The sequence below is a fragment of the Cydia pomonella genome, chromosome 2, assembly GCF_033807575.1.
Source record: "Cydia pomonella isolate Wapato2018A chromosome 2, ilCydPomo1, whole genome shotgun sequence".
Classification (NCBI taxonomy): domain Eukaryota; kingdom Metazoa; phylum Arthropoda; class Insecta; order Lepidoptera; family Tortricidae; genus Cydia; species Cydia pomonella.
Window position 1 is genome coordinate 12,922,659 of NC_084704.1, and position 25,917 is coordinate 12,948,575.

Genomic DNA, 25,917 nt, shown 5'->3' on the forward strand with positions numbered 1-25,917 from the left:
TCTTTTTGTTGTTGATTATTGCAAATAACTTTTGTTCGAAAAAAATATTTTTTTATCTTTTGTTCTAATTAAAAAATATTAACGTCAGAGCATTCCTGAGAAGTAACCCTACTTGGGATTTCAGGGGTTGTCTAATGGCTAAGGTCACCCTGTATAATAGGTAGCTCTAGTCCAAACACTACTCACAGTAGGTAACTACTAATAATAGGTATATGCTGATCTAAAGAATTTATTCGAATTTTATTCCTTGTTGAGCGTCATAGTAAACCTTTTCCTACGAGATATCAAATTGCGAGTACATCGGTGCATCGGATGTTTGATCGCATGCAACTTATTTTGCGGCTCACTAAGAATATTAACACTGGCAGTGTTCAACATTACTCTTATGGGCGGCAAACGAAAAAATAAATAGAAAATAGAATGTGAAAAATTTTATTTTCATGATTGTCAAAATTTTATTACGGTGCACTACCTACAATCACAGTGTCCTTTACAATCGACATCAAGAACATCAATATAGTGTGGATATTAAACACACTTACTAACAGTAATTATTTGTGTATCGTAAAACACACTTACTAATAGTAATTTTTAGGGTTCCGTAGCCAAATGGCAAAAAACGGAACGTCCGATTATGTCACAGCCACTTTTTCCCCCTAAGTTAGATGGTAAGATACTATAGGGAGCGTGCATGAACTATAGGAGGCAGCACAGGAGCCATCAGATTTTTGGCGCGATGCGTAAATGTGATGTTTTTTGTTCCGATGTAGCCCACAAGATGGCAGAACCTACTATGCACAAGAAAACACTTGACATGTAAATGTGCCTGTTTATGGTTCCGATTCAGACCACAAGATGGCAGACCCTCCAACGCGCACGATCCCTATATAGCAACTACTTCTACGGCATAATGCATTTGATGCCGATTGCATCGTATATACTTAAAACTAGCCTTAAAACAAAAATATCACCTCTAAGTATTAAGTCCAAGCCCGTCTAACGAGAGTAACATAACAATACAACAATGCGATAGTTTATTGACTTGTGTACGATGGCATTGAAACTAAACGGTGCGCCATTATATCATCAACGAGAGTCAATCGTAACAGCAAGCGCTTGCTGGATGACCAGTTGCTGGGCACTGATCAATTTCTTCAGCTCACGAACTTCCTGTGTCAGCTGGCGAACATTCTCGGAAGTTTCATCAAGCCTCACTTGCAGACTTCCCAAACCGGAATATCCTGACGAATACCCGTATTCTCGGTAACTGGAATCGTTGTTATTCTCGTACTTTTTAAAACACGAATATGCTCCAGTAGTCGATCCATTTGAAGATATCGTATGCCCATACTGTTTTCTCATTTTCGCTATGTCGTATGCCGCCATCATGATATCCCTCGGCAGCCTTTTCTCACTAGGATTCAACGGCTTAACACTTAGCACAACTCTATAAGCCTGTGGCGATACGAGAGCCGACGAGTGGAGAATTTTTAACAGACATTTAGGCAGATAACCGTTAAACAAGGCCAATTCCATGTAGGATATCAGTTTCGTTTGCCGGACGAGCTTCGAGAGCCCCGCTGTCTTCCTTAAACCTTGAATATCGTGTACCGCTATACCTACTAGTAGGTTCATAAGCACGACAGTGACGAACAGAAGAAATAACACATATGTTATTTGCGCCGAGAATTCTAAAAACAGGGGAGGGTCATTCCCGTCCGGCTCGTTTAGCAATAAATCTAAATTAAGCTCTCCAATCATCATCGTCAAAACGGTAATAAAACCCATAAATGGGTTAGCGAAAGAAGATGAGTCTGGGAAAATGACACAAAAGCTTATGGTAAATCCAACTAGAATGCATGAGTAGGCCATTAGTAATTTTGCAAATTCTTTTTGAACTTTTTGGTACATTGCTACATAAGTACCAAAAACTGGTAGCTGCCCGATCATCATCATCAAGTTTGTCCATCCGGCGAGCACCGCAAAGGCACCGATGTGGTTTTGCCATGTATACGTTATGTTTGTATAGATGTACGATATGAGAAAAACACTTATGATCACAAACCACTCTATTATATTCTCCGACTGCATGAGATATTGCCTGATGGTGGAGTAACCGGCTATGCCATATACTTTTCTAAATATCTCGAAAATCGTAATCCCGGCCAACACCCACCATTGCATTTCAATTACGAAGGGATTTTTCCTCAAAAGATCTCCGAGAATAGACTGTTTCTGACACAATTCCTGCTCTTGTATAGTTTCCTCCATATCCTTACTACCATTGTAGCAATTATGTGCAAGCGCTGTCAGAACGTACAATGTTAGACATAGAACGAATATGAAACTGAGAAATAATCTAGCTATATAGTATTTGCGTATCTTTTCCCACTTGATATATAGGAAAGCAGAACATAACGGATGTAATAATACTTCCTTCTGTCCTTCATCTACAAACGTATTAAGATAACTAATCTCCCGTGGGTAGCAATGTTGTAAAATGCTGCGGAAATCAAGTTCAAGCTCTACTTCTCTATTGGTAGTCTGAGAATGGTGTAGAGTGATAGCGCAATCAAGCTTCCGCGTGATCATAGCTAGTGACGCTGGGGTCTTGCGGGCTATTACGTTGAGAGCAGAGTTTCCTTTTTTAGACCTCGTAGTGACGTCAGCGCCGTGGTATATGAGCGTCTCGACGCAAGCTGAGAGACCGTCGAGTGCTGCGAGGTGCAGCGGTGTAAAGCCATACTCATCTTTCTTGTTGACGTTCGCACCCCAACTAATCAAAGTTTCAATTATATCACAAGCCGAATCACATTTTCCGATAGCGGCATGAAGCGGTGTCCGGTTATCAAAGTCATTAGCATTTGGATCAGCTTTCCCTTGCCTCAGCAGTGATTCAACACATTCCAAACTAGCTGCGCGCGCTGCTAGGTGTAAGGCCGTAAAGCCTCTGTGATTCTTCAAGCTAGCATCGGCTCCTTTAGAGAGTAAGAGATCAACACATTCTACAAATCCGCCGTCAGCCGCTAGATGTAAAGCAGTCGACTCCCTGTCTCCAACTCTCGTTCTAACTTTTGGATCGGCTCCGGGTGTATCCAATAAGATTGCAAGGCATTGAAGCATTCCCAGATCAGCAGCAAGGTGGATGGCGTTCGTACCGCCAGGCTCAATTAAATTTACGTCAACGCCGTGTGAAATAAACAGTTTAAGACATTCCACGGAATTAGCTCGAACTGCACAATGAAGTAAACCACCTTCACAATTCACGTACTTGACCGCGGAATGGACTGAGGCACCTCGACTGATTAGTAAATTAGCCACTTGCACTGAATCTCCGAACGCCGCGCAGTGGAGTGGCGCAAAGCATCGTGGCATGTAATTAGGGTCCACACCACGGGAAAGCAAAAAGTTTGCACATTCCGTGGACCCGCTGAAGGCTGCTACATGTAACGGCGATAAACCAAGCGCGTCGCAATATATCGGATCCGCGCCCGCTTCTACAAGTATTGGTAAAAGTTGTGAGAGTTTCAGGAACGCTGCCCAAAACAGGCATACATTCTTCTCTGCCTCGGTTGAAGAAGAAAATGTATCGATCGCTGTCTCCACGGTAATGACCCCTGATTCCAATTCGTCTAGCAGCCTCAATCGACCGCCAACAGCTCTCATTTGTTCATGTGCGCTCTGACGTATTGACTCCGCACAAATATGCGCAGTTAGGTCGAGCGGGGGCTCTTCAAAGCTGTCATACATATTAGGGGCGCTCTCTGCAGGTGGTGATGAGCCATAAGAGACATATTCCAAATGCCCCATGGATGGAAACTCTCCTCTCTCCAGTGTTGCCTCGTCTTGAGGTTGGTTTTGAAGGGGCGGCGAGCTGAGGACGCGTGATAAGCGAGGGCGGTCCATGTTGGGGCGCGGACTCCAGGTGCCGGCGCGGGCGTCATCGTCGTCAGGCCGGGACGAGCGGCGACCGCGCAACCAGCGCGGCGGGAGCAGGCGGCGCGACGTGGGCATGCGGGCGACGCGGCGGTGCGGCGCTGAATGCCGGGCCCATTGTCCGCCAATTGCCGAGCCAGAGAATCGTGCGCACCTCTTTACCAGTAAAGTTGGAAGCACACAACATGCTAACATTACTATGGCTATTTTTATGCCTTGTTTGAGTTGTTTATCAAATTGACTTAACTTTGACTATTGACCTAACTTAAGAACTCGCTTTTCGCCAAAAAATATACAGATAGAGCAAGACATCAATTTAATTTTCGACGCGATTGAATAAAAATGTGAAAATTCAAGATAGCTGCCGCGTTTTCCGCCGCAATTTCAATCTAGCTCCATAACCCCTTGATCAAGCCTGCTCGTCATTTAATGAAAAAAATAATAGACTCAACAACAAATTTACTAAAGTTATTGCGTAACAAACTATCCTCTGATAGTTCAGTTTAAAAACATTGAAATGCCGGGACGTGCCCAACCAGCGGTGTGCCTTGCTCGCTTGTTCGACTACAGTAACAATTAATCCGGCAGTTAATAACGTAACATTAGATACAGTATAAGGTCCAATATTCACTAGTAAGTATTAAAAATAATCTTACTCATACATCATGTAGTGTAATAGAGTCAGACCAAGCTAAGTTGGCAGCGATTTTGATAGCCTAGACGGTGAAAATGTTATTTTAAACGTCAAACTTCAATACAATTATGAAGTTTACTTAACACTTGCACCGTCTGGGCTATCAAAATCGCTGCCAACTTAGCTTAACAATTTTTTTCTATAAAATACAATCCTTAGTGAAGCGATACTGCGCTATAAAAGACGTGACAAGTGTGTAGCGCAGTGGCGTAGCGTGCCTTGGCGGGGCCCCGTATAAAAAATCTTTTTGGGGGCCCTTAGGAAGGGTAAAGATTTCTCACAAAAACGCACGTTGGGGGCCCCCGTGGCCCGAGGGCCCCGTATAATTGATACGGCAGATACGGCGGTAGCTACGCCCCTGGTGTAGCGGGGCACAATCTTCCATGGAATTAACAATGCACCACTTGATTCTTGCTATTTACCAACATTTTAGTGATGATATCATTGTCTCATGTACGAACTGCGACCATAACCCGACCGGCCTAATGGTTACACTTGTATTGCAACTATTGCATTGCACATAATAGATAATCGAAAATAACAATGTTCTTTACTACCTTAACCTCTAATCAAGTAAAGATCTCACATTTTACAGACTTTTATTTAGCTTCACCGCATATATTTCTATGTATATATATTATACACCGTGGGCTCGAGTAATCCGACAGTTTTCAATCACGCATTTCGGAGGTCATATGGAGCAAACAATTCTATATGACTTTTGGTATTTTTTTTTACATCTTGCAGAAAAAAATCAACGAATAGGTAAGTAAAGTTTTTCTTAATTTATTTACAGCTACATTTTGCAAATTTCCTTTAATGTCTGTTAACACTTTAATGTCAGTTAGTAGGTATGTCTAGAGCAAGTCAGATAGTGGCAGTGTCGCAGTTATAAATGCAATTTTCACGGAGTCATTACAAAAACAATTTGTCACAACAATTGTCATTACCCCTTAAACAAGTCCGATTTCAGAAAACTTTGTATGACATGTTAGTCTCTAAAATCGGTGTATATTTACGTAATGTATGTATATAAATCAATTTGAACCACTTCCTGGTGTCTGATTGAGCTAAAATTTGGCATACTTCCGTATGTCCTTACGACAGTGCAATAACATGCTAACATGGAGCTGATGTGATGATGCAGTCGGAAGGTAAAGGTTGCTTTAAGGAAGAACATCAAAAAGAAAATAATTTGAACAATCTTATTTATCTTAATAATAGGCAGATTAAGGAAACAGTTTGTTCACAAGATTTGTATCTAAGCCACTACAGTAATAAAATAAAGTAGTCATAGTATTACTTTAAGGATTTCATGTAGTTAGGTAGGTACCTATACAGGATATTTATTTAGTCACATGCAATAATTTACGGGGTGAATATATAGGTCATACTGAGCAACTTTTACTATGGAACCAAGCCCGAAATCGCGAAACAAATTTACTCTCCCATAGAAAATGTCAAGGTTTCGCAAAAAAATTAAAAATTGTTTTGTAATGTAATTCAGTTACGAAGGACTTATCTACTTTATTAAGAAGCTACAACTTTGCGATGCATATAAATACACCCACTAGGATTAATACCTGTATAGACCAAATTGCTAGTAACATGCGTAATGTTAAACCTGAGACCCACAAACTTGAGCTGTCTGATCACGATAGAGCCCAGACCATCACATTAAATATTAAAAAAACTAAATCTTATACAACCTGGTTTGAGATGAAAAGAGACTATAGCCGTGATAATGTCAGAAAATTTCATGATAGTATTAAAGCTTTATCTTTTTGTGAAGTTTTAAGTTCTGATAATGCACAGGAAGCATTTAAAATATTTTATGACCTATTGAAACTTTTCTATTACCTATGCTTTCCCCTTATTAAAGTTAAAATTAACAATAGACAAAAGAAAACTAAGTGGCTGTCTACAGGTATTCGTAAGTCCTGTCAGGTCAAACGGCAAATGCTTTTCCTAAGTAGGAAAAGTGGAGATAATGTAGACAATAATAAAATTAGACTTAAAAAATATGGTAAACTACTTGCACAGTGTATAAATAAATCAAAACAAATAAGCAACAATAAATATATATCTACAAATAAAAACAAATGTAAAGCAACCTGGAATGTCATAGGCTCGCAGGTATCAAGCGTAGACCATTCAACTGATATAAAATGTTTAAAAATTGATGATAAGACTTATGACAGTCCACGTGATATCTGCACTATACTCAACAATCATTTCATTGAATTAAGTAATGTAAATAAAATTAATATTAATATTATAAACCCAACAAAAATAAATATTGAAAATTGTCCATCCACTATGTTCTTGATACCAACTGATTCCAACGAGATTTTGAAAATTATTATGTCTCTGAACAATAGCAAAACTTCTGGCATTGATGATATTTCAACTGAATTAGTAAAATTAACAGCATCGTTTTTAAGTGGCCCTCTGGCACACGTAATAAATTTGTCATTTAGTCATGGCTATTTTCCTGAGCAGTTAAAGACATCTATTATAAAACCGATATATAAAAAAGGAGAACGTGACGATCCCGGCACCTATAGGCCAATAACAATTGTCCCGATACTGTCTAAAATAGTGGAAAAAGCCTTTTGTGCTAGATTAGATAGCTTTTTAACGAAACATAATATCCTACATCCTGATCAATACGGGTTCCGAAAAGGTCTTAACACGGAACTGGCATGTTTCGAATTTATTAAATATATAACTGAATCTATCAATAATAAATCACCTGTTATGTCCATATTCCTTGATATGACAAAAGCATTTGACCTTGTAGATCATTCAAAACTGCTTAATAAATTAGACAGTTACGGAATTAGAGGTCAAACAAATGACTGGCTTAGATCTTATTTAACTAACAGACAGCAATGTACTGAAATATCAAAATTTGTTGAGGTTGAAAATAATTTGCATAAATTAGTATACAGATCACCTTTACGTACAGTTGTTTCAGGAGTACCTCAAGGAAGTAACTTAGGGCCACTTTTATTCTTAATCTTTATCAATGATCTTCCTAAAGCCACAAAGCCTAAAACCATACTTTTTGCAGACGATACAACCATCGTAATCAGGAGTGAAAACCAACTTACATATGAGTCAGATATTAACGAAGCCTTGACAGACATGAATGATTGGATACTTGATAATAATCTTCTAATCAATATGAGTAAAACGCAATATATGCAATTTCATTCTTCTAAAACAACTCCGCCACAAATTAATATTAATATTGACAACATTCCCTTGCAGAAGAGTAGTATCATAAATTTTTTAGGTTTAAATATTGACTCCTCACTAAACTGGAGAGAACATATTAGTTCAGTGTGTAAAAAACTAGACCGTTTCATTTTCGCCCTAAGAAAACTACGTCAATCTGTGTCCTATGAAGCGGCCCTTACAGCTTACCACGGTTACGTCTCATCTATTCTCAACTATGGTGTTATCCTATGGGGTAACTCTGTGGATGTGGAAAGAGTATTCAAATTACAAAAAAAATGTGTTCGTGCAATATGTAACGCTAAAATGGGCAGTAGCTGTAGACCATTGTTTAAAAAGCTCAATATCTTACCTTTAGCATGTATTTACATTCAAAAAATTTGTAATTTTGTTAAAAGGTTTCCAAAATACTATGTTAAACGTTCTGATATATATTGTTCAAGTAACCCTAGACCACAATACAAAAATATTCTAAATCAACCGCGCTGCATGACTGACATTTACAGAAGGAACGCTTACAATGCGAGTATTGTAATATACAATAAATTACCAGTACAAATAAAAGCACTCGATGGCAAGGAATTTACTAAAAAACTGAGATATTGGCTCACTGATCGCTGTTTTTATAATGTAAATGATTTTATGAACCATACGGAGTGATGATATTACAACAATTTCTTAAACTATTTACTGTCTTCTAATTGTATTCTGATTCCAACTGATTCTTACTCTCTATATTACTGCCTCTTTTTTTTTTTACTGATGTTATGTTACTCTAATGTTATCCTGAGTATTTAAATTCTAATGAATACCCTCTGTATTTGCATACTGTTTAAAACAGTTGGAAAAGGTGAAACGTATTTCTTTTACACTAACACATGTAATCTTTACCCTTTTTCTGCAAATAAATTATTGTTTTTGTTTTTTTTTTTTTGTTTGAGCTTTTTCAAATGATACCCCACTTGACCTAGTACCTAGACTTTGATATTTTGCCCCCCTCTTTAAATTGGGACTTTTCCATAATAAATATAAATAAAATGTATTGTAAATGTATTTAACTAAGTAGATATGATAAATTAGTAATACCGGACTTTATAGATTTTTTTATACTACGTCGGTGGCAAACAAGCATACGGCCCGCCTGGTGGTAAGCAGTCTCCGTAGCCTATGTACGCCTGCAACTCCAGAGAGTTACATGCGCGTTGCCGACCCTAATAACCCTCCCTCCCCTCGTTGAGCTCTGGCAACCTTACTCACCGGCAGGAATATAAAAAAGGCAGTCTAAGGAATAGATAGGTACGTTATTAGTGATATGATATACATCCTGATGGGATGCCATCGAGGTAAATTTTTTTTTGCGAAATTGATGAGTATGTAATTTCTACTGTTACCACGTTTTTGTACATTTCATGAGCATTATTTTCATATAACTCTTAATTATGCTTATTTCGGGCCTTAGTACCCCGATACAACCATTTGAAACCAATGCCGACAGTTGGCTTTATTTGCCAGTTTCCTGGCAACTACGAGGTATTGAACCCAAAACGAGACGAAATCCTAAATTTCTTGATTACAAAATATTCCAGCAGCCTCTTATTTGCTTCTAGCAAAATTGGAGCCTCTGTTGGAATTCATTACTTAGGGACTACTGGAGAGATGCTCTACAGCAACCCCGACTTCATTTGGCTTATACTATTACCTCTATAGTTAAGTTAGTATTAGTATAAGTTATACTTTTAATAATTTTCAGGTAAGTACAAATTTAGTACCAATTGTGTACTAAATCCTCTTATTATAATGAAAAATGCCAAAAGTCAATGTGGCAAAGGTTTGCTGGAGAGCATGACGTCCTATATCTACTGTACAATCTACTCTATCACTAATGTAATGGTTATTTGTGATTTTCTATGGGTAAAGGTACCTTATGTCGCGTAGCACCATATTAGTATTGGAACGTCGTTGATAATAGCGTAAGCGCCAAACGACGTAAGGTACCTTTATCCGTGAAACGTCACATGTAACGCGCATCGACTTAATCCAGGGTTGGGCGGTTTAAGTCGCTTCAATAACAGGTAACGCACTTTACGGAATGTAAGAATGACCATAAGGCAAAAGCTGACACTGCAAAGATACGATATTACGTTACTAACCTCATAAATGGCAAGTGACCGATCATGATTAATTATTTAGTTGAAAATAGACCCAAAATTTTAAACCAAGGGAACTATCTCTGCGGTTGTTTCAGATTACTGAACCACTTGTGCCTTTGTGGCTTACCTACTCGTATAAGTAAATAGGAAAAAAAATTAAGTCACGGCTTTTTCACCGACTAATTAAACGATGTTGTTTGTGACCAACATTACTTACTTAGTTGTTTTATGGCAGCATATTTTATTACCTACCTAATGCATACCTATACTCATATAATTGAATATAATTGATGTTACATCCATACATGTTGATTGCTTACACAAATGTTAGCAGATAAGGTATGGAAATGCACCGTAAGTTGGCAGCCTATAATATGGAAACTTATTTTGGCAAACCGAATGCCAGGCTACAAAATAATGAATTAGCAATTTTGTTCAATCAAATGTTCCTTACCATCCAACCATAGCCTTTAACCGCCATTGTCCTTTATTCCCACGGCTCATGCTTTGATCTGCTGATTCGTCACCGTCGGTCGCATCAAATACAGGCTGAATAACATGACGTTACCATGTCCGGTGTAAGCTTAGCGGACGGTATTGAAAACTAATGAACGGTGAAGTCAAATATGGTGTACCTATAAGTAGGTATGTGTACCTATTTCCGTATCAATCAACTACCTAATTACCAAGATCACCGACAGTGCATTTTATTAGACCTAAATGGCGATGGGTAAGGCGCATTGCTCAGGAAATGAATGCTGGATAGGGTCGAATATTTCTGAAATGCGATATCATAGTAGGTACGTACGTTTTTATACGTATTACCGGAAAGTATAGAGAGTTGGGATGTGCAGACTCCCGAAGAGAAGACGACCGACGATCTGCCAAATGCTACATAGGGATACCGCTAGATGAACGTGGCAAGGAACCAATTATTATACCTACTTCCCAAATTCTAGCTTTAGGTACCTACCTACTGCTAGAATTTGGGAAGGCAAATCAAATAAATCAAATGTTACCAAAATCATGTAGAGAGTAGTGTAGTAGAGTACTTAGGCTGGTTAATAATAGGCTATTCCACAATTTTAAATATATTTAGGTATAAATACCTTCGAATATATTTATAAATAGTTCGATATCAAACTGGTATTTTTATTACCTGAAAATACTATCGCTATATGCAAAGAAACATTGTTTAAAACTTAAACGTGGATAAATGTTCCCGCCAAAAAGGCAGCCGCCATTCTTGTGACGTCAATAATAGCACTGCAGTAACAAATAAATATAAAATAAATGTTAAATGTGCAGTACAAATTTTTCGTCTTTGTTACAAATTTAACATTTGTTTCTGCTGCTAGTGACGTTATTCACGAGAAAAATTGTGGTCGGCGTGTTCGGTCACGTGAAGTACAGATAATAAATCTACGATATTCATTTTGAAATCAAAAAGTGTATAAAAAAAATATTGAATTCGTATTTCTTATGGTAAATACTATATACATAATATGTTACATAAGTAAATTCAACGAGGAAATGCTGCGAGCATCTACGGCACCATGCCGCAGGGGGATAGTTTTTAATTATTTATTTTAAGATTAGTTTTATTTATTTTTAGGTTTAGATTTTAAGTTTTATATGTATTATGTTGTGTTTTTAAATAAATTGTATTTACAAAGTAAATTGGGATAGAATAGGTAGCTATAAAGTAGTTGATCTTTCTACCTATTTCCCAATCTACTCAATTGATTAATAGGCAACCTGACAATATAATGAGTAAACTACATAATTATAACCGGGTGCGTCGAGGCATACCTTACGGCCACTTAACCTATCAACCGCTGATCTCGTGCTTAGCCACGTGATTTCTGGGAAAAAGAAAAACCTAACGAATCCTGTCGGTTTGTCGTACATGAGGGTTAACCAGAACTAGTTTTTAAACCCGGTCTTCATGGAAGAGTAGGACATCTCAGAAACACAATAAAAGGTAGATGTTTTTGCAACAATTATACTTAAGACGACTTCCGGTTCGAGCGCCATCTTGATAGTCACGACTCGAGATCAATTCCTGTTTTTTTTCTCATTAATTTTGTTTAAAGTGTAATAACGATAGCTTACCTATATTGTACAGTAAACTAATGTGGTAGTGTGCAGTGAATGGAGTTTGGAGTCAACGGCCGGTAGTCCACGTGCTACTTGCAAAGTCCGGCTATCGCTTTACAACAGCGATCTTTACAAGAGCTGATCACTGTACCCTGTCTTGTACTAACCATATAATTATAGGCGTATTTATACCTTGATACTGGCGAAATAGTCACACTGGACTGAAGCTATAATTCTATAAGGAGGATGATGATGATATACTGAAGAATCCGAATATCAAATTGGCTAGGTAGGTACCTTTTTAATTGTGTGCTAGCTGTAGGTATCCATTTTGGCAACAGAATGCACTTATATTTAATTATTTTTCGTACGTCGATCTTACATGTTCCGCGTTTATGTCTTTTTGTCTACTTAGATACATACTTACCAATTTTCATTATTTATTTAGGTTCCATAGTAAAAAAAGATTATTTTTGACGACTCGTAGAAAAAGTATTGTATACAATAGTGACATAATCAAGCCTTTCAATCTCGTACCTCACTTAGGCAACTCAGCAAGTCCCTGAATGTCAAAATGCTTTCATCTTCCGAATAAGGTCTTTAAGCTATCAGCATGTTTCCACTCGCGGAACAAAAGCAGTAGCGCACCGCTAGTCTATTATAGGAAGCAAAAGGTATAAAGGAAATTGCTGATTAGCTGTAAGGATACCTCTTTATCAGAGAGTTAAATCAAGCTTATCGTTTATTTCTGTCGTATTCCGTAATAGTCGACAACATAAACACCGCAGATTAGTCCTTTGTAATAAGCTGAAAAATTTAAGCATTTATTTGACATCGACCGACAGATTTAATCACCTGACTGTACCAGCCATCAACGACATTTTTTCCTCCCTAGATTAGTTGATAAAACATGATGCCTTCTGAATTCTAATATTCTCGTAATGTAGGTTGTTCAGTAGGTATAATAAAATATAAACCGGATCTCATTGGTAAAAAATGCTGGCCTTTGTTATTCGCATTCTATTAGTATGACATTGAAGTAGTTGCCTTGCTTTTATTATGTGAATTTCACAATTAAAATCCAGCAGTCACCACAACACAACAATTACTGTGATATCTAAGGTCAGTGTAATCTGTGATGTTGAAATTGAACCAATATATATATATATATATTCCCATTCCCATGTCCTAGCGCAAAGGAAATACCTCAGGAGGCAAGTCATTCCACATTCCGCACGTTCTAGGAAGAAACGAGCGAGATGCCCGCTTATTCTTGGTGTGCCAAGTATCTAAGAAGTGAGGATGAGCTTTGCTCCTTTGGCGGGAGGTGCAAACAAACACACATTTATTCAGCAAATAGGCCACAGGGACACTTTTACATGTCTATTTTTACAAACAATAAAAATTACAAAAAATGTATTACAAATATGGAATCGATGAAATAATAAATACTTTATTACTATATAAAAAAACTATGATAAAAAAATAAAACCAACAAATACTAAAATTCTTTAGAGATGTATAATTAAGTCTCTAAGTGTCAGAGATAAAATATAAAAAAAGATATTAAATTATCCTTAGAGATGTAGAGGGTCTCCAAGGCTTGAATTCTTATATAAATAATTAGAAGACAAAAGATTAAAACAGACAAGGACCGAATGAAGTGTCTCACGTTAATGCCACTCAATAGTAAAGTTACATACTTATAACATAACCTGTGCCCCGTGTAAGCTTAAACAGACCGGTCTCCACAAACAGCACCCGTTCACGAGTATGACGTGTATCTCAGCCATCGTGCGATGATAAAAACGTGACGATGGCCTGGCGCCTAGCCTTTTTTAAGACATGATTTACTGAGTTATTTGAACTTAACAGATTAAACATTAAAGGTACTAAATCCTGGCGTAATAAAAATAATTGTACCTGAGCGTTTTTTCTTAAAAATGAAATCGATAATTTGAAAAATTATAACTCCTGCAAAATTGGAATAGCAAGCAAAATATAAAATGAGTAAAACTTGCAAATCAAAAATAAAATGATTCGTATTATAATTGAATATGAAGGTACAAAAATTAATTAGGCTTTTATAGAATTTATCAATAACCACGGGAACATAGCGTAATAAAGTACACCCGCCATTCTGACTGTCAGGATGGCGGGTGACCTGTTTTTTGGTGATAACTTTAAGTACCGTGAGGTACAATTTTTTTTAAAGGAGGTACTAAATAGTACAAATTAGGCACAAAAATATGGTATGGTTTTCATTTAATTTTATTTAGGTACACCCGCCATTCTGACTCTCACACTTATTAATGTATTTGCCCTGACAAGCACTATCGATCTAGATCAGGTCCAGGGTCTCATGATCATCATGATGGCGATGGAGTCAGGGGTTGGTCATCAGAACTGTTAACCTTTCGTATGCGCCTGTCAAAAATTTGCCATTTATTTAGCAACCATAACATCTTCATGTTTAAGTTGAATTTGGTTGAATATATATGGAGCAGATCTGATCCTAAGCATACCAAAGGTTTAATAAACTCATTATAAATTCATCGTGTTTGGTCTATTAGATTTGCCCTGACGAGGACTATCGACCTAGATCAGGTCCAGGGTAGGGTCTCATGATAGAGTCAGAAGTTGGTCATCAGAACGGCAATTCTACTTATTATAACTCCATTATGGGTAGCCAACATGCCAATCGTTTAAGCTACGATAAAGAAACGCTATCAGTCTCTCTATCGCACTAATATACACAAACGATTGGAATCTTGGCTAGGCACCCTGGGCGCGTAGCCAACATGCCAATCGTTTACGCTACGATAAAGAAACGCTATCTGTCTCTCGATCGCACATTAGTGCAATCTTTTGCTCATATTAATGAAAATGTAACCAATATTTTGTTTTGTTGTGACTTTTTCGCAAATGTATTAAAAACGTCTTTCACGGCACGTGCAAGTGTTATTAAATCCCTTTCCTCCGTCCTTTGTCTTAATCTCTCGTCTCATGTCTCTGACATCTCGGGACTTATAAATAATGATTATGACACACTTGTCGCACTTGCCATGAAATGTAGTACACGTTGTACGATACACCTGCGAATAGGTAATTCGCAATTCGTGTTAGGTATTTATTGTTACTACACCTGGTTTAATATATTATAATTAAAGAGGTTTTTAGTTAAATAAAACAAATGTTAAACCAGAAATATTTATTGTTACATAGTTTGGAGCTTCTCACCATCATGTACTTATTCAAAATATACGCATTAGAGTAGAAAAGTCTAATAACCTGAAAAATATTCGAAGAGTAGGTAGATAGAGTTCAAAACGAAATCACAATTAGATGTTAAGACGTGGAGAAGTACAAAATAATCATTATAGATCATCTTCTATACAAAATATTAAAACATACACATATTTGGATTAAATGTCTCTTTTACACTAAAATACTACCTATTAAAGCTAACCTGTAACATATTCTACGACATAAATTAAATCTATTTACAAAATATTACAATTTACTTTGTTGTCCTTTTTAACAATAATGCATTGTGTAAAAAGGCATATCTACATTCAGGCCTCTTTCACAGGACAAAAGTGCCATTTAAAATGAAATAACTCGATATATTATGTGCAAACCTACTCGCGATCAGTGTTTATTAATAACGTAAACGTGTTATATTCATGATATAATCAAAAGAAATATATTAAAAAAAAACTTGACATGGCACAAAAAGACAGAAACGAAAAAGTGCGAAATTACAAAGCTGCCAAGATGATCGCTTATTGTGGGTATGCTATTTGCCTCTTTCTGAAGAGGGTAACGAGTGTTTTATTTTTGCAATAACGGCAATTACCTTTTGGTATGCCTCTGGTGTTTGCTCGCAGCGTACCTACTGTCTAAAATGACATGACCACACCTTTGATATTTAAAATTATAATCATACAATACTTTGCAGATAACAATGATGTAGTGATATTGGCATCATATATGAAGATTAAAACTCATGAATTCAACAATCACAAAATACATTTCTCGAAATCATATTTGCATTAAGATTTATTACAAGATCATAACAAACCAAACCTAAGTGCATTGTGTACTAAAATACGGATAAAAATATGAAAGCGTGCATAGCGGACTCAGAAGCTAGCTGAGTCGCCGAGACGTTTTGGAGATGACAACGAACAGAAAAACTGACAAACAGAGACAGCCTGCTGAAGCCGTTGTCGCTGTGTCATATATTCCTGCTATCCATATGGAAATAGGTTATCCAATTCAAGTTTGCCACTCTACTATAGTAGCCCCAAACCAAACTGAGGACCGGGACATAATATCTCTCTCACGCTTGCCGCGATCAGGCAAGTGTGAATGTTACGACCCCGGTGGTCAGTTGGGTTTGCGAATACTATAACGGTAACGTTTTTATTAACTAACCATTGGTGAATGGTCACCAATGGTCAGTTACGACGTGTGGACGGTACATTATACGTATATTTCCATACAGTACAGTTGGAAACTTGAATGGTGCTGCTTTACAATGAGCTTTTTATATATGGCTACATTATTTCAAACCCTTGGAACTTAAATCGTACCTAAATAGTCATAATCTTCGACTGTTTCTTTCAGCCTTAGTTACTACAGCTCTTACGAAAACTGCAAGTTGAAGGGAAGAACACCGAAGATTTTAATATGACTACAATAAACTCAGGTACATTTTTATTTTGAAGGCGAACGTTAATTTACATATTTGTATATCGACTGTTCGTTTTGGTACTTAAAGAATAAAAAAAAACCTTGTGGCTCGATCATACCACCAATAAATATCTATGAGATCGTTAGCCGAATGATCGAGTAACGTAGATTTGTCTATTTATACTTTAAAGTACTCCAAAGAGCAGCCTGTAGAAGATGGATCAATAAATTGAGAAAGTCAAAATTCAAACAACGAATTTGTAGAAGGAATATAGTCCTCTGCACCTGCAGTCATCGACGATCACGTACACGGTAAGCCAGTGCAGCGGCAGCGGCACGCACTAGACGGCGCTGTACTTGCGGCCGTCGTCGCCGCTGTAGCAGTGGTGGCAGTGCAGGCGGCGCGCGCGCACGCGCACGTCGGCGCCGGCGCGGCCGTCGCCCAGCGCCGCGCCGCACACCGCGCACGTGAAGCACCACACGTGGTAGCACAGCGACAGCGACTCGATTATCATGGCGGCGCCGCGACCTGCGTGCACATCACACCGCTTCTATTCAACATTTGATACAACTAGGAAAGGGATCATATTATTTTATTGACTACATATTTACATTTAGTAAGGAAAAATGACCACTGACTTAGACCTGGCCCTGGAGGCCCAGATCACACGAAGTATACAATTGACAAAACAATACTGGTATATCCGAATGCGTTGACCTAAGTTAATATGTTTACAATAAACTCATTTAATCTTTTACAGTACATATGGTGCTACTTTACTGCACTAGTGCGAAAATTAGCATATTACGTTACTGTGTCGAACATTTAAAGGGCCATATGTACTGTAAAACGTTGTACGATACATGTGCGAATAGGTAATTCGCAACTCGTGTCGATTTAAAACACTCCCTTCGGGCGTGTTTTAATTTATCGCCACTCGTTTCGGATTTCCTATTTTTCGCACTTGTATCGTAATGTACTATTACAGTACATATGGTGCTACTTTCCGGCACTATTGCGGGAATGAGCGCTTTCCGTGGCTATATCGAAAATTTTAATTATCATATATTGTAAAACGTTGTACGATACACGTGCGAATTTCCTACTCTCCGCATTTGTATCGTAAATAACTATTTTCACATTATTATTCACTAAAATGGGCGGTTATGGTAACAATTTCCTTAATATACCGCGAGCCAGGAACAGATCTCCATGACCAATCGCCTCCCGGCCGAAAACTCGTGTAGTGGTTAATGGCTAGGTATGATGTACCCTCGTGGACGTCAGCTGCCGCTCTCTTGGTGAGTTGAGTAATGGCAGCCACCGAAACACGTAAAACAAAAAAATGTCATCGCCTTCCGTTTGATACTTTGTCAAATGATAGTTCAAATGCTATTGTTAATTAAAAAAACACCCGGTTATATCGCGGTGGTAAGAACATCAGCTAGTCGCATGAACATGTAAAAAATAAGCGCTATACCTTTTTATGATAGCAATAACAAATCAAAACTTTGCATGCAGCATTTCATCAGGCGTAACACCTGAAAAGCCATCAACGGATTACGTAATTAACTCATTACGCATACTTTGCCGCACATAAAGTGGTAAGGCGCATATTTTTTACATGTTCATTTTACAGCTGACTGTCTTTCCACCGCGATACAACCGGCTGATTGTTGTTTTAAATCTAAAACAGCATCTAAACTATCATCTGACAAAGTTTCAGCCGGGAGGCGATGACTGACGAAATATGCTCCTGGCCCGCGGTCTATAACGGCACCACATTGCATACCGAGTCGGCACATGAAGTAAACTTCACACATGGGTAAAGTTGTGTTATAAAAGAATGAAACTTGCCTAATTCCTCTCCACAATGCGAGCACTTTCTTCTCCCGCTCACGCTTAGCAGCTTATCTTCTCTCGTCTCACCCTTGGCTTCTCTCTTCTCTAAGTGTTCTATCCTAGGCGAAATCTTGGCGTTAGGCGAGGTCTGCGTTCGGGATTGTTCTCTGATATCTGGCCTGAGTTCCCGCAGTTCCCTCGGGGAGGAGGAGGTTCTGAGCGGAGGCTCGGGCCGGATGGGGGGCGGCACGGTCGGACGGTCCGTATCCGCGCGTATTAAACGTTTGTATTCTTGTGGCAAATGTTGTTGGCTGAAAGGAAATGCAATCGTAATTTAGACACACATCAAGTTAAAAATGCAAGTCTTATATTGAGGTTTAGCTTTACCTAGTAAAATAAATCCGTTCTGCCAAAAATGGACAATGCCACAGTAACAGTTGCATTTCGTTTGCTACGCAACCTTATCCGATACTTTACAATCCAAACTTAATCCAATCCGAGCGTAAACAATTGGCATGTTGCATGGCTACGCACTCTGGAGCGTTAACTTTGACTTTTTGGCCCCTGAGCAAATACCGATACAGTACAATCTTACTCACATTAGTGATGTGACCTCATACAATATCGGCGTAACACACTGCCAATTGATAAGCTTTATGACAACGACATAAGATGTAAGGTGCTGTTAGTACCTTGTGCTAATGTGATGCATGTTGAGCAGCGCTGAGGCTGGCATGTCCTGGTGGTAGGAGTGCCTCTGCGCGGCTCGCAGCTTGCTTCGCTGCTCGTCGATACGCCTCTGTTCTGCCTCCTGCAAAAAAACTCATGTTAACGTTACTACCTACATATGCTACATATCAACCATTAGCGGTGATTCTGACTTATAATTATATCTTATTTTTTTGGACGTTCGGTTGGAATTTGAGTTTAAAAAATCTACCAATTATTCCAAGATGTGAGAGGAAGATTTATCAATGAAGAATATGAAATATATGTGAATTTAAAAAATGTACATTATCCCCAATCACTTGCGTATAACAGCTCGGCCACGACTGGGCGCAAAGGCGGCCATAGGCGCCGACAGAAATATTATTGAAGTGTCATCATAATAAACGTCAAATTTATATGAAAATATACTTTGACACTTTGTTCTATCAAAGTCATGCAGAGTTAGCTTAGACGGACTCCTTGATCCCAGCTTGTAAACTAACCTGTATGAGCCAATGCTGGTTGTAGTTGTACCCCGCAGGTTTGCGCGCACGCTGCGCTAGCCATTCATTTCCTGAGATCAGCTTCGGCGTTGGAGCTGCGCTTAGTGCCTAAAATAGAAGGATAAAATATAATTACGTCATGGATAACGACAGCTCCAAATTGGCACCCTAATTATTAATATTATGTAATTTTAAGAGACGAGTATATGTGCTTCCTTTACAGTTTTACAAAGTTTCTACCCTTACTGTTACATATAATACTTAATGTGAAAATGAAAGTTAACGATAAAACATTCGCTCGGTATTCGCCATTTTGATAACGTTCAACGATTAAATCAATCGGACAACGGATGTATGTAGCGTGTCGTAGTTTAAAAGATTCCTGGAGGCAAATTCAAAGTTTTATGCACGGCCATGTGCCACGGAATTGCACTTTTTTAATTAGTCTAAAATGGTGTCGAAGTTATTCTCACCTGTAAGGTATGTCGAGTCATAGGATGGTAGTTGCCATTAGGCATTACCGGAGCTGGCGCCGGCGCAGGCTTGGATCGCAGCTGCACATGCGCCGTGCGCTCTACGTTCGCATATTCCACCGCTGAAGGCACTCTGCTACTCCTGTAAATATTCGTGCTTGTTAGATTAAATCATTGATTGAGGGGTTTTGCTAATTAAAAAAAAAATACTTTTATTCAGTAACTATGATTTGGTATACAGTAGTTGTGCTGGTGCCTCTTTGTAAGTATTTAAGATACTTGTGTTAAGAGAACACCGCTCTTCCACAGGATGTTTTGCTTACAATATAACATGTTCGTATAGGTACATATATTATCTTTCGATGATATTTCATTTTAGCATTTTACTTAATAAAAACAAAACAATAGAATTATAACAACTGCAACAATTTATGTATATATATTTTTAGGGTAGAATGTACAACAATTATCTTTTCGTGTGTGTGTGTGTGTGTGTGTGTGTGTGTGTGTGTGTGTGTGTGTCTGTATGTGTGTGTGTGTGAATATATTATATTAATTTAACATCTCTTCAATTTCATTATAAGTCAGGTTTTTTAGCCAGTTACATACTTTGTTCTTACACTCTCTATACACGCATGAATAAATGTCAATATCGCTATTAATTTTATTATATACTTTAGCTGATCGAAACTCATATTGTCTTTTAGCAAAAACTGATTTAGTTTGTGGCGCAGAGATTGCATTTGGTTTTTTCCGTTTATTAATATTATTAGTGTTAATTTTATAAGTTAATGTTTTGTGGCGTTTTAGGACTGCATTTAAAATGTAAAGTCTTCTAACTGACAACAAATCACAGACCTCGTAAAGATCTTTAGTGGGAAATCTAAAGGGCTTAGAGTACATCACCTTTAGTAGTGACCTCTGAGCTCTCTCTAGTTCAAGAAATTTTATCTTTGTAGCCCCGCCCCAAACCTGTATGCAATAGCTAAGAACAGATTGTACCAAAGACACGTAGATCTGTTTCATCAGATCCTTGGAAGCCACTTGCCGCAGACTCTTAAAAATGTAGATTAATTTTCGTGTCCTGGACATTATCAGCTCAGTGTGCACATGCCAGGTTAGTCTCTGGTCAATCATTACACCAAGGTATTTAGTGGACTCAACTTTACTAATAACTGAGCATGAGCAGCAAAACTCAAGTATATCGTGACATGTGTGTAGCCTAACTGTGAAATTAGAGTCTGGTTGTGTTCTGTCGTACTTTGTGAAACAAATGTAGTTTGTCTTATTAGTGTTGAGTGTTAACAGTTTGGTTTGTAAACATTTTCAGACTAACCTCATAGTAATCTCTCTTTCAATGGACTCTCGACTCCGTGGCTTCGGTGGCAGAACAGGCTGCGGCGGCCTTCTCCTTACATCTTCCCTGCTGTCTTCATACAACACCTTCCGACTCTCTTCCACACCAAAATGCCTCTGGATATGCTCTTCGGACACAAATGGCTTCCGTTTTATACTCTCATCGTATTTGACTTCTGGCTGAGGCTCCACAGGAGTATAGGGCTCATTTACTAGTAAATTGGGCATTGAGTGTCGATGATTTTCACTAGCAGCCTTCCTTAGGGGTGGTTTCTCCGATACATCCTGCACCGACTTCTGGATGATCCTTGTCTGATCCCTCATTAAATTATCCCGCTGTCTTCTTAACTCTTCTTGTTCCAATTGCAAAAGTTCTCGTTCAAAACGCAGAACCTCCTAGTTAGGAATTCGGCATTAGTTTTGTAGTATGTTTTGTTAGTATTTTAGTGCAAGGCTTAAACCTAGCGTGCATTGGGTTAAAGTTTTGGAATATTTCGGTTAACATTTACCTTGGTTACCACTAGTTTGTGATTGACAAATGGTTTTTGTACATCTAGTCTTTTACCTCATCGTAATAATCATAAAGTATATATGTATGACAAAAATCCTGCTACTATAGACTTTATTCTATTAACGCTAAGACAGAAAATATAAGAGAGAAAATCACACGTATTAAAACTGCATGTCAATCAAAAACTAAAAGTAACTCACCTGCATAGTTTCGGCAGTAAAAAACTTGTACTGTTTATCAATTTCTATTTTTTTAAGGAATTTTGTCCTTTTTGGAGGGTACCAGACTATTCTTAATATTATGCCTTGTACATTTTTTACAGGTAACTTTAATAACTTGTTTGAAGTATTTATTATTTTATAAGCATCTAAGCAGATATGTCAATTATTTAACACAGACCTCAATATTACACACAATTCTGTCAACCTAGTGAAAAGGGGTACTGGTCTCGCGCAGCGCAATGAAAAAGGGTATGAGTTCCATATAACACTAACCTTTTTCACCTGAGCTACGCAGGTTTTCTATCCGCATTCATTACAGCCACAGATATACTGTTTAACGTTTCTACGTTCTATCCATTAGCAATTTTACAATCATACAGAGAGATATTAGGCAATTTCCGAGCAGTTTAGCTCATTAGAGATAAGCTTGAATTAATTAATTATATAAGGTATTAACAAGTGAAGATGAATGAATGAAATAATAATATGTAGGTAAACCGAATGTAAACCGAAATGGTGAGTGCGAGATTTTAGTTTAAAACATGTCAGTCACCTTTGTGTGAGCATCGTCGTGCCCGTCAGGCCAATCCTCGTTAGTGCGTCCCTGCAAGGGCGGCCATCTTGTTAATGTTATTTACACAAAATGTCAGACACTCGTTTTGGGGAATCATAAATGATAGATAAAATTATTATTCAGTTAACATAAAATATTAATTGACTATGATTCCAATGTAAAATGTTTCGGTAATGATTATGTTTGTAATGGATTTGAAATGAAGTAAAACATGTCGTATAGCAGGAAAGATAGCGCAAGTACAGATTACCATGCATTGTATACTACATATTCTACAGCGGTGCGTAATATTTATAAATAAAAGACAGTAATGTAGTAACATAAATATTTTTTATTTAATTGCTAAAATAACATTCTTCGACTAACCAAAACTACTTTCCTACAGTACATAACGAGCAAAATCATTCTCGATACATAAATAATTGTAATTTAAATACAATAAAAGCATTAGAAAAGCAGGTTTTGTTAGTTTCGCAGCTTTACATAGAATGTACCAATTACCATTATAATCTAATAATATAAAATAATAGTGCATATTAACTCAATTTTTGCTACGGACTTTGAATCATAATCATTATAAAGTCTTTATCAAGTTGTTTCAAGTGGCATAATGCCAACCTTAATTGCTCATATTTACCAACAAAGCAGTTAGCAAAAACTTACTCAGTTTAAAGAAAAACACTACAGTGCTTAAAATTTACAGTGCTCATTAAGAACTAGATTTTTTAGAATCCTAGTGATTCTATTTAAATAGTATTGAAAATTATGTGAGAATTCAATACAATATTTACCCCAAAATAAAATCTAAACCACTACGAGATCTACTCTTGACTAACAATCCAATAATATATATAAGAAGAAACATCTTCCAAATAGCATTTCTACTGCGAATTAAAAATATTGAAGAAGATCTAATAAACTACATACACAAATATTTTGTACTTCGAAATTATAGTTAGGAAGTTGGACCCAAGATAGCACCTTGTGGAATCCTGCTATAGAAAGAACATGGAGCATTTATTACAACCTTAGATGTCTGTCGACAAAACAAATCAGTTTTGCATAGCCTCTTTGATTCTGAAGTATCACATTGATAATGTTTAGATAGCAATGTTCCAGAGAAAAATAATTCAAGATTTTTAGTCATTATTTTTACTGGAAAATTACTCTTTTTCATACTAGCCAGTACTACAACACAATATCCCAAAATAGATACATTGAAAAACATTTTAACTACATGAAGTGTCAAGGATTCAAAATCAGCTTATCCCTTTTTTTTAATGCGGTTTGTGCTAAGAAGGTTCTATAATATCTAAGAAATTCTAGACATTTCTGACAACCAATGTATACATACTATATACCTAAGTTACCTTTAATCCATTTGCTAGGCTTCTTATTGGTTTACCTGTTGTTCCTGTAGCTTCTTGTCGAGACTGTCGATGTCAGGCTGCGCCAGATCCGTCAGTTTGGAGGTCAAATTTGAAGCGAAATTGTCAGATTTCTTTGAGGTTTCCTCTTCGTCTGATGTTACCGTTACGTGAGTGTATGGCTGGAATATGCAAAAATATAAAATTAGACCCAAGACTGCTTCATTGAGGCTTGTCCAATTTAATACAAGTCAACTCTGTTACCTCATTTTATTAGAGTACCAGAGGCTTGCGCTTGTGTTACAACTGTAACTAAAATTTGCTGAATTTAAAAATATATATTATCTAGTAAGTAAAATCAAATTTAAATTTTATAGTTATCATCTCCTTATTAGTTGTATTAGCATTGTCTAGTGGGTGGATTACGCAAATAGACAATTTCGAAGCTTAGTTATTATATCGTTTTCCTTTAGATAAAAAATACTTACCTCACTGTTCTGTCTGCTATGAGGATTCGATGTCTCTGGCGATGACTGCTTGTACCACGCTTCCGCCGACGGTCCTCGATCCACATCCACACCGGAATCTCTGCTGTCTCTCAACTTGGCATTGTCATGGGACAGTGTTCTCTTATAGAGAAGTTTCTCGATCTTCGTTTCCTCCTGAAGGAAAGAGGTGATGTCGGGCCGAGGCGCGGAGAGGTCAGCGTCGAGGTAGTCGTCTACTTGGCCTTCGATGCCGAGGAAGCTGGTGCGTTTGTTGCGGATTTCTTTCTTTATTCTACGCGCAGAGCTTGTGTGCTTGAAGTTACCCTGTAATTAGTCATATAAAAAAATATTACTCTAAACATATAAGTTAATACTTATGGGCTATAATATAATAGGTGACATAAAACGAAACCAATTTAGGTCAGGCAACAGAAAAAAACAAATGGGCGACAACGGCTTTTCTGGATTCGATTTAAAATAGTCACGAAGTTGAAGTGGTTTGTAAAATCTCTAAGTATGTATATTTACATACGAATTTTACATCAAGGTTATCATAATTAAATAAGTCTTGTTTTGCCTATCTCACTGTTTACAGAGCCATGAAAAAGTGTCTGGGTTTAACTAGGTCAATGTATTTTTACTTACATTGCCAAGAAGTTCGTCATCTTCTGTAGGCGGTGGAGGTGGCTTCTCTTTAGGAGGTTCCATAACATTGGTAGGCAAATCTAGTGGGAAAGCTGCTCCGTCATCTACCGAGTTTTGGAAGAACATGTCCATGTTCTCATACAGAGGCGTAACTGACTTCTCCGTAAAATCAAGAACGTCATCTGTCTTAGCTTCTGTAAGTTTTGGTTCTTTTACTTTGTCGTCCATGGTGCTGTTGTTGACGCAACTGTCTTCAGAGTCCAGCTCTTGGAAGGCCAGTTCCAATGCATCGATTACCTGAGAAGTTAGAAAATTACATAAACAAGTGAAAACGTAACATGTATAACGTTTCTAACATTTAGACAAAAATAAAATCCAAAAAGCAGAAACTAAACCAAAAATACATT

At 37.6% G+C, this 25,917-nt stretch overlaps 2 protein-coding genes across 5 annotated transcripts in view; both read right to left on the minus strand.

Annotated features, from left to right (window-relative positions):
* Positions 1-416: 416 nt before the first annotated feature.
* On the minus strand, positions 417-4,146 carry LOC133534418 (transient receptor potential channel pyrexia). The gene has a single exon (XM_061873524.1). It carries the CDS (start codon positions 4,129-4,131, stop codon positions 1,087-1,089), a length of 3,045 nt encoding a protein of 1,014 aa, XP_061729508.1. The 5' UTR covers positions 4,132-4,146; the 3' UTR covers positions 417-1,086.
* Positions 4,147-15,319: 11,173 nt separating this feature from the next.
* The window catches only part of LOC133534426 (LIM domain only protein 7), a 204,097-nt gene continuing 193,499 nt past the window's right edge, over positions 15,320-25,917 (minus strand). For 3 of the 4 annotated variants that reach the window (XM_061873531.1, XM_061873534.1, XM_061873532.1), the window contains 10 exons: positions 25,511-25,807; positions 24,866-25,189; positions 24,416-24,559; positions 22,990-23,040; positions 21,685-22,100; positions 20,349-20,490; positions 19,876-19,983; positions 19,357-19,475; positions 18,680-18,975; positions 15,320-17,350 (listed from right to left, as the gene is read on the minus strand). In XM_061873531.1, the coding sequence (XP_061729515.1) occupies positions 17,163-17,350; positions 18,680-18,975; positions 19,357-19,475; positions 19,876-19,983; positions 20,349-20,490; positions 21,685-22,100; positions 22,990-23,040; positions 24,416-24,559; positions 24,866-25,189; positions 25,511-25,807 (2,085 nt within the window). In that variant the 3' untranslated portion in view covers positions 15,320-17,162. The remainder of the gene's footprint in view (positions 17,351-18,679; positions 18,976-19,356; positions 19,476-19,875; positions 19,984-20,348; positions 20,491-21,684; positions 22,101-22,989; positions 23,041-24,415; positions 24,560-24,865; positions 25,190-25,510; positions 25,808-25,917) is intronic. The other variant, XM_061873533.1, reaches the window with a different exon arrangement.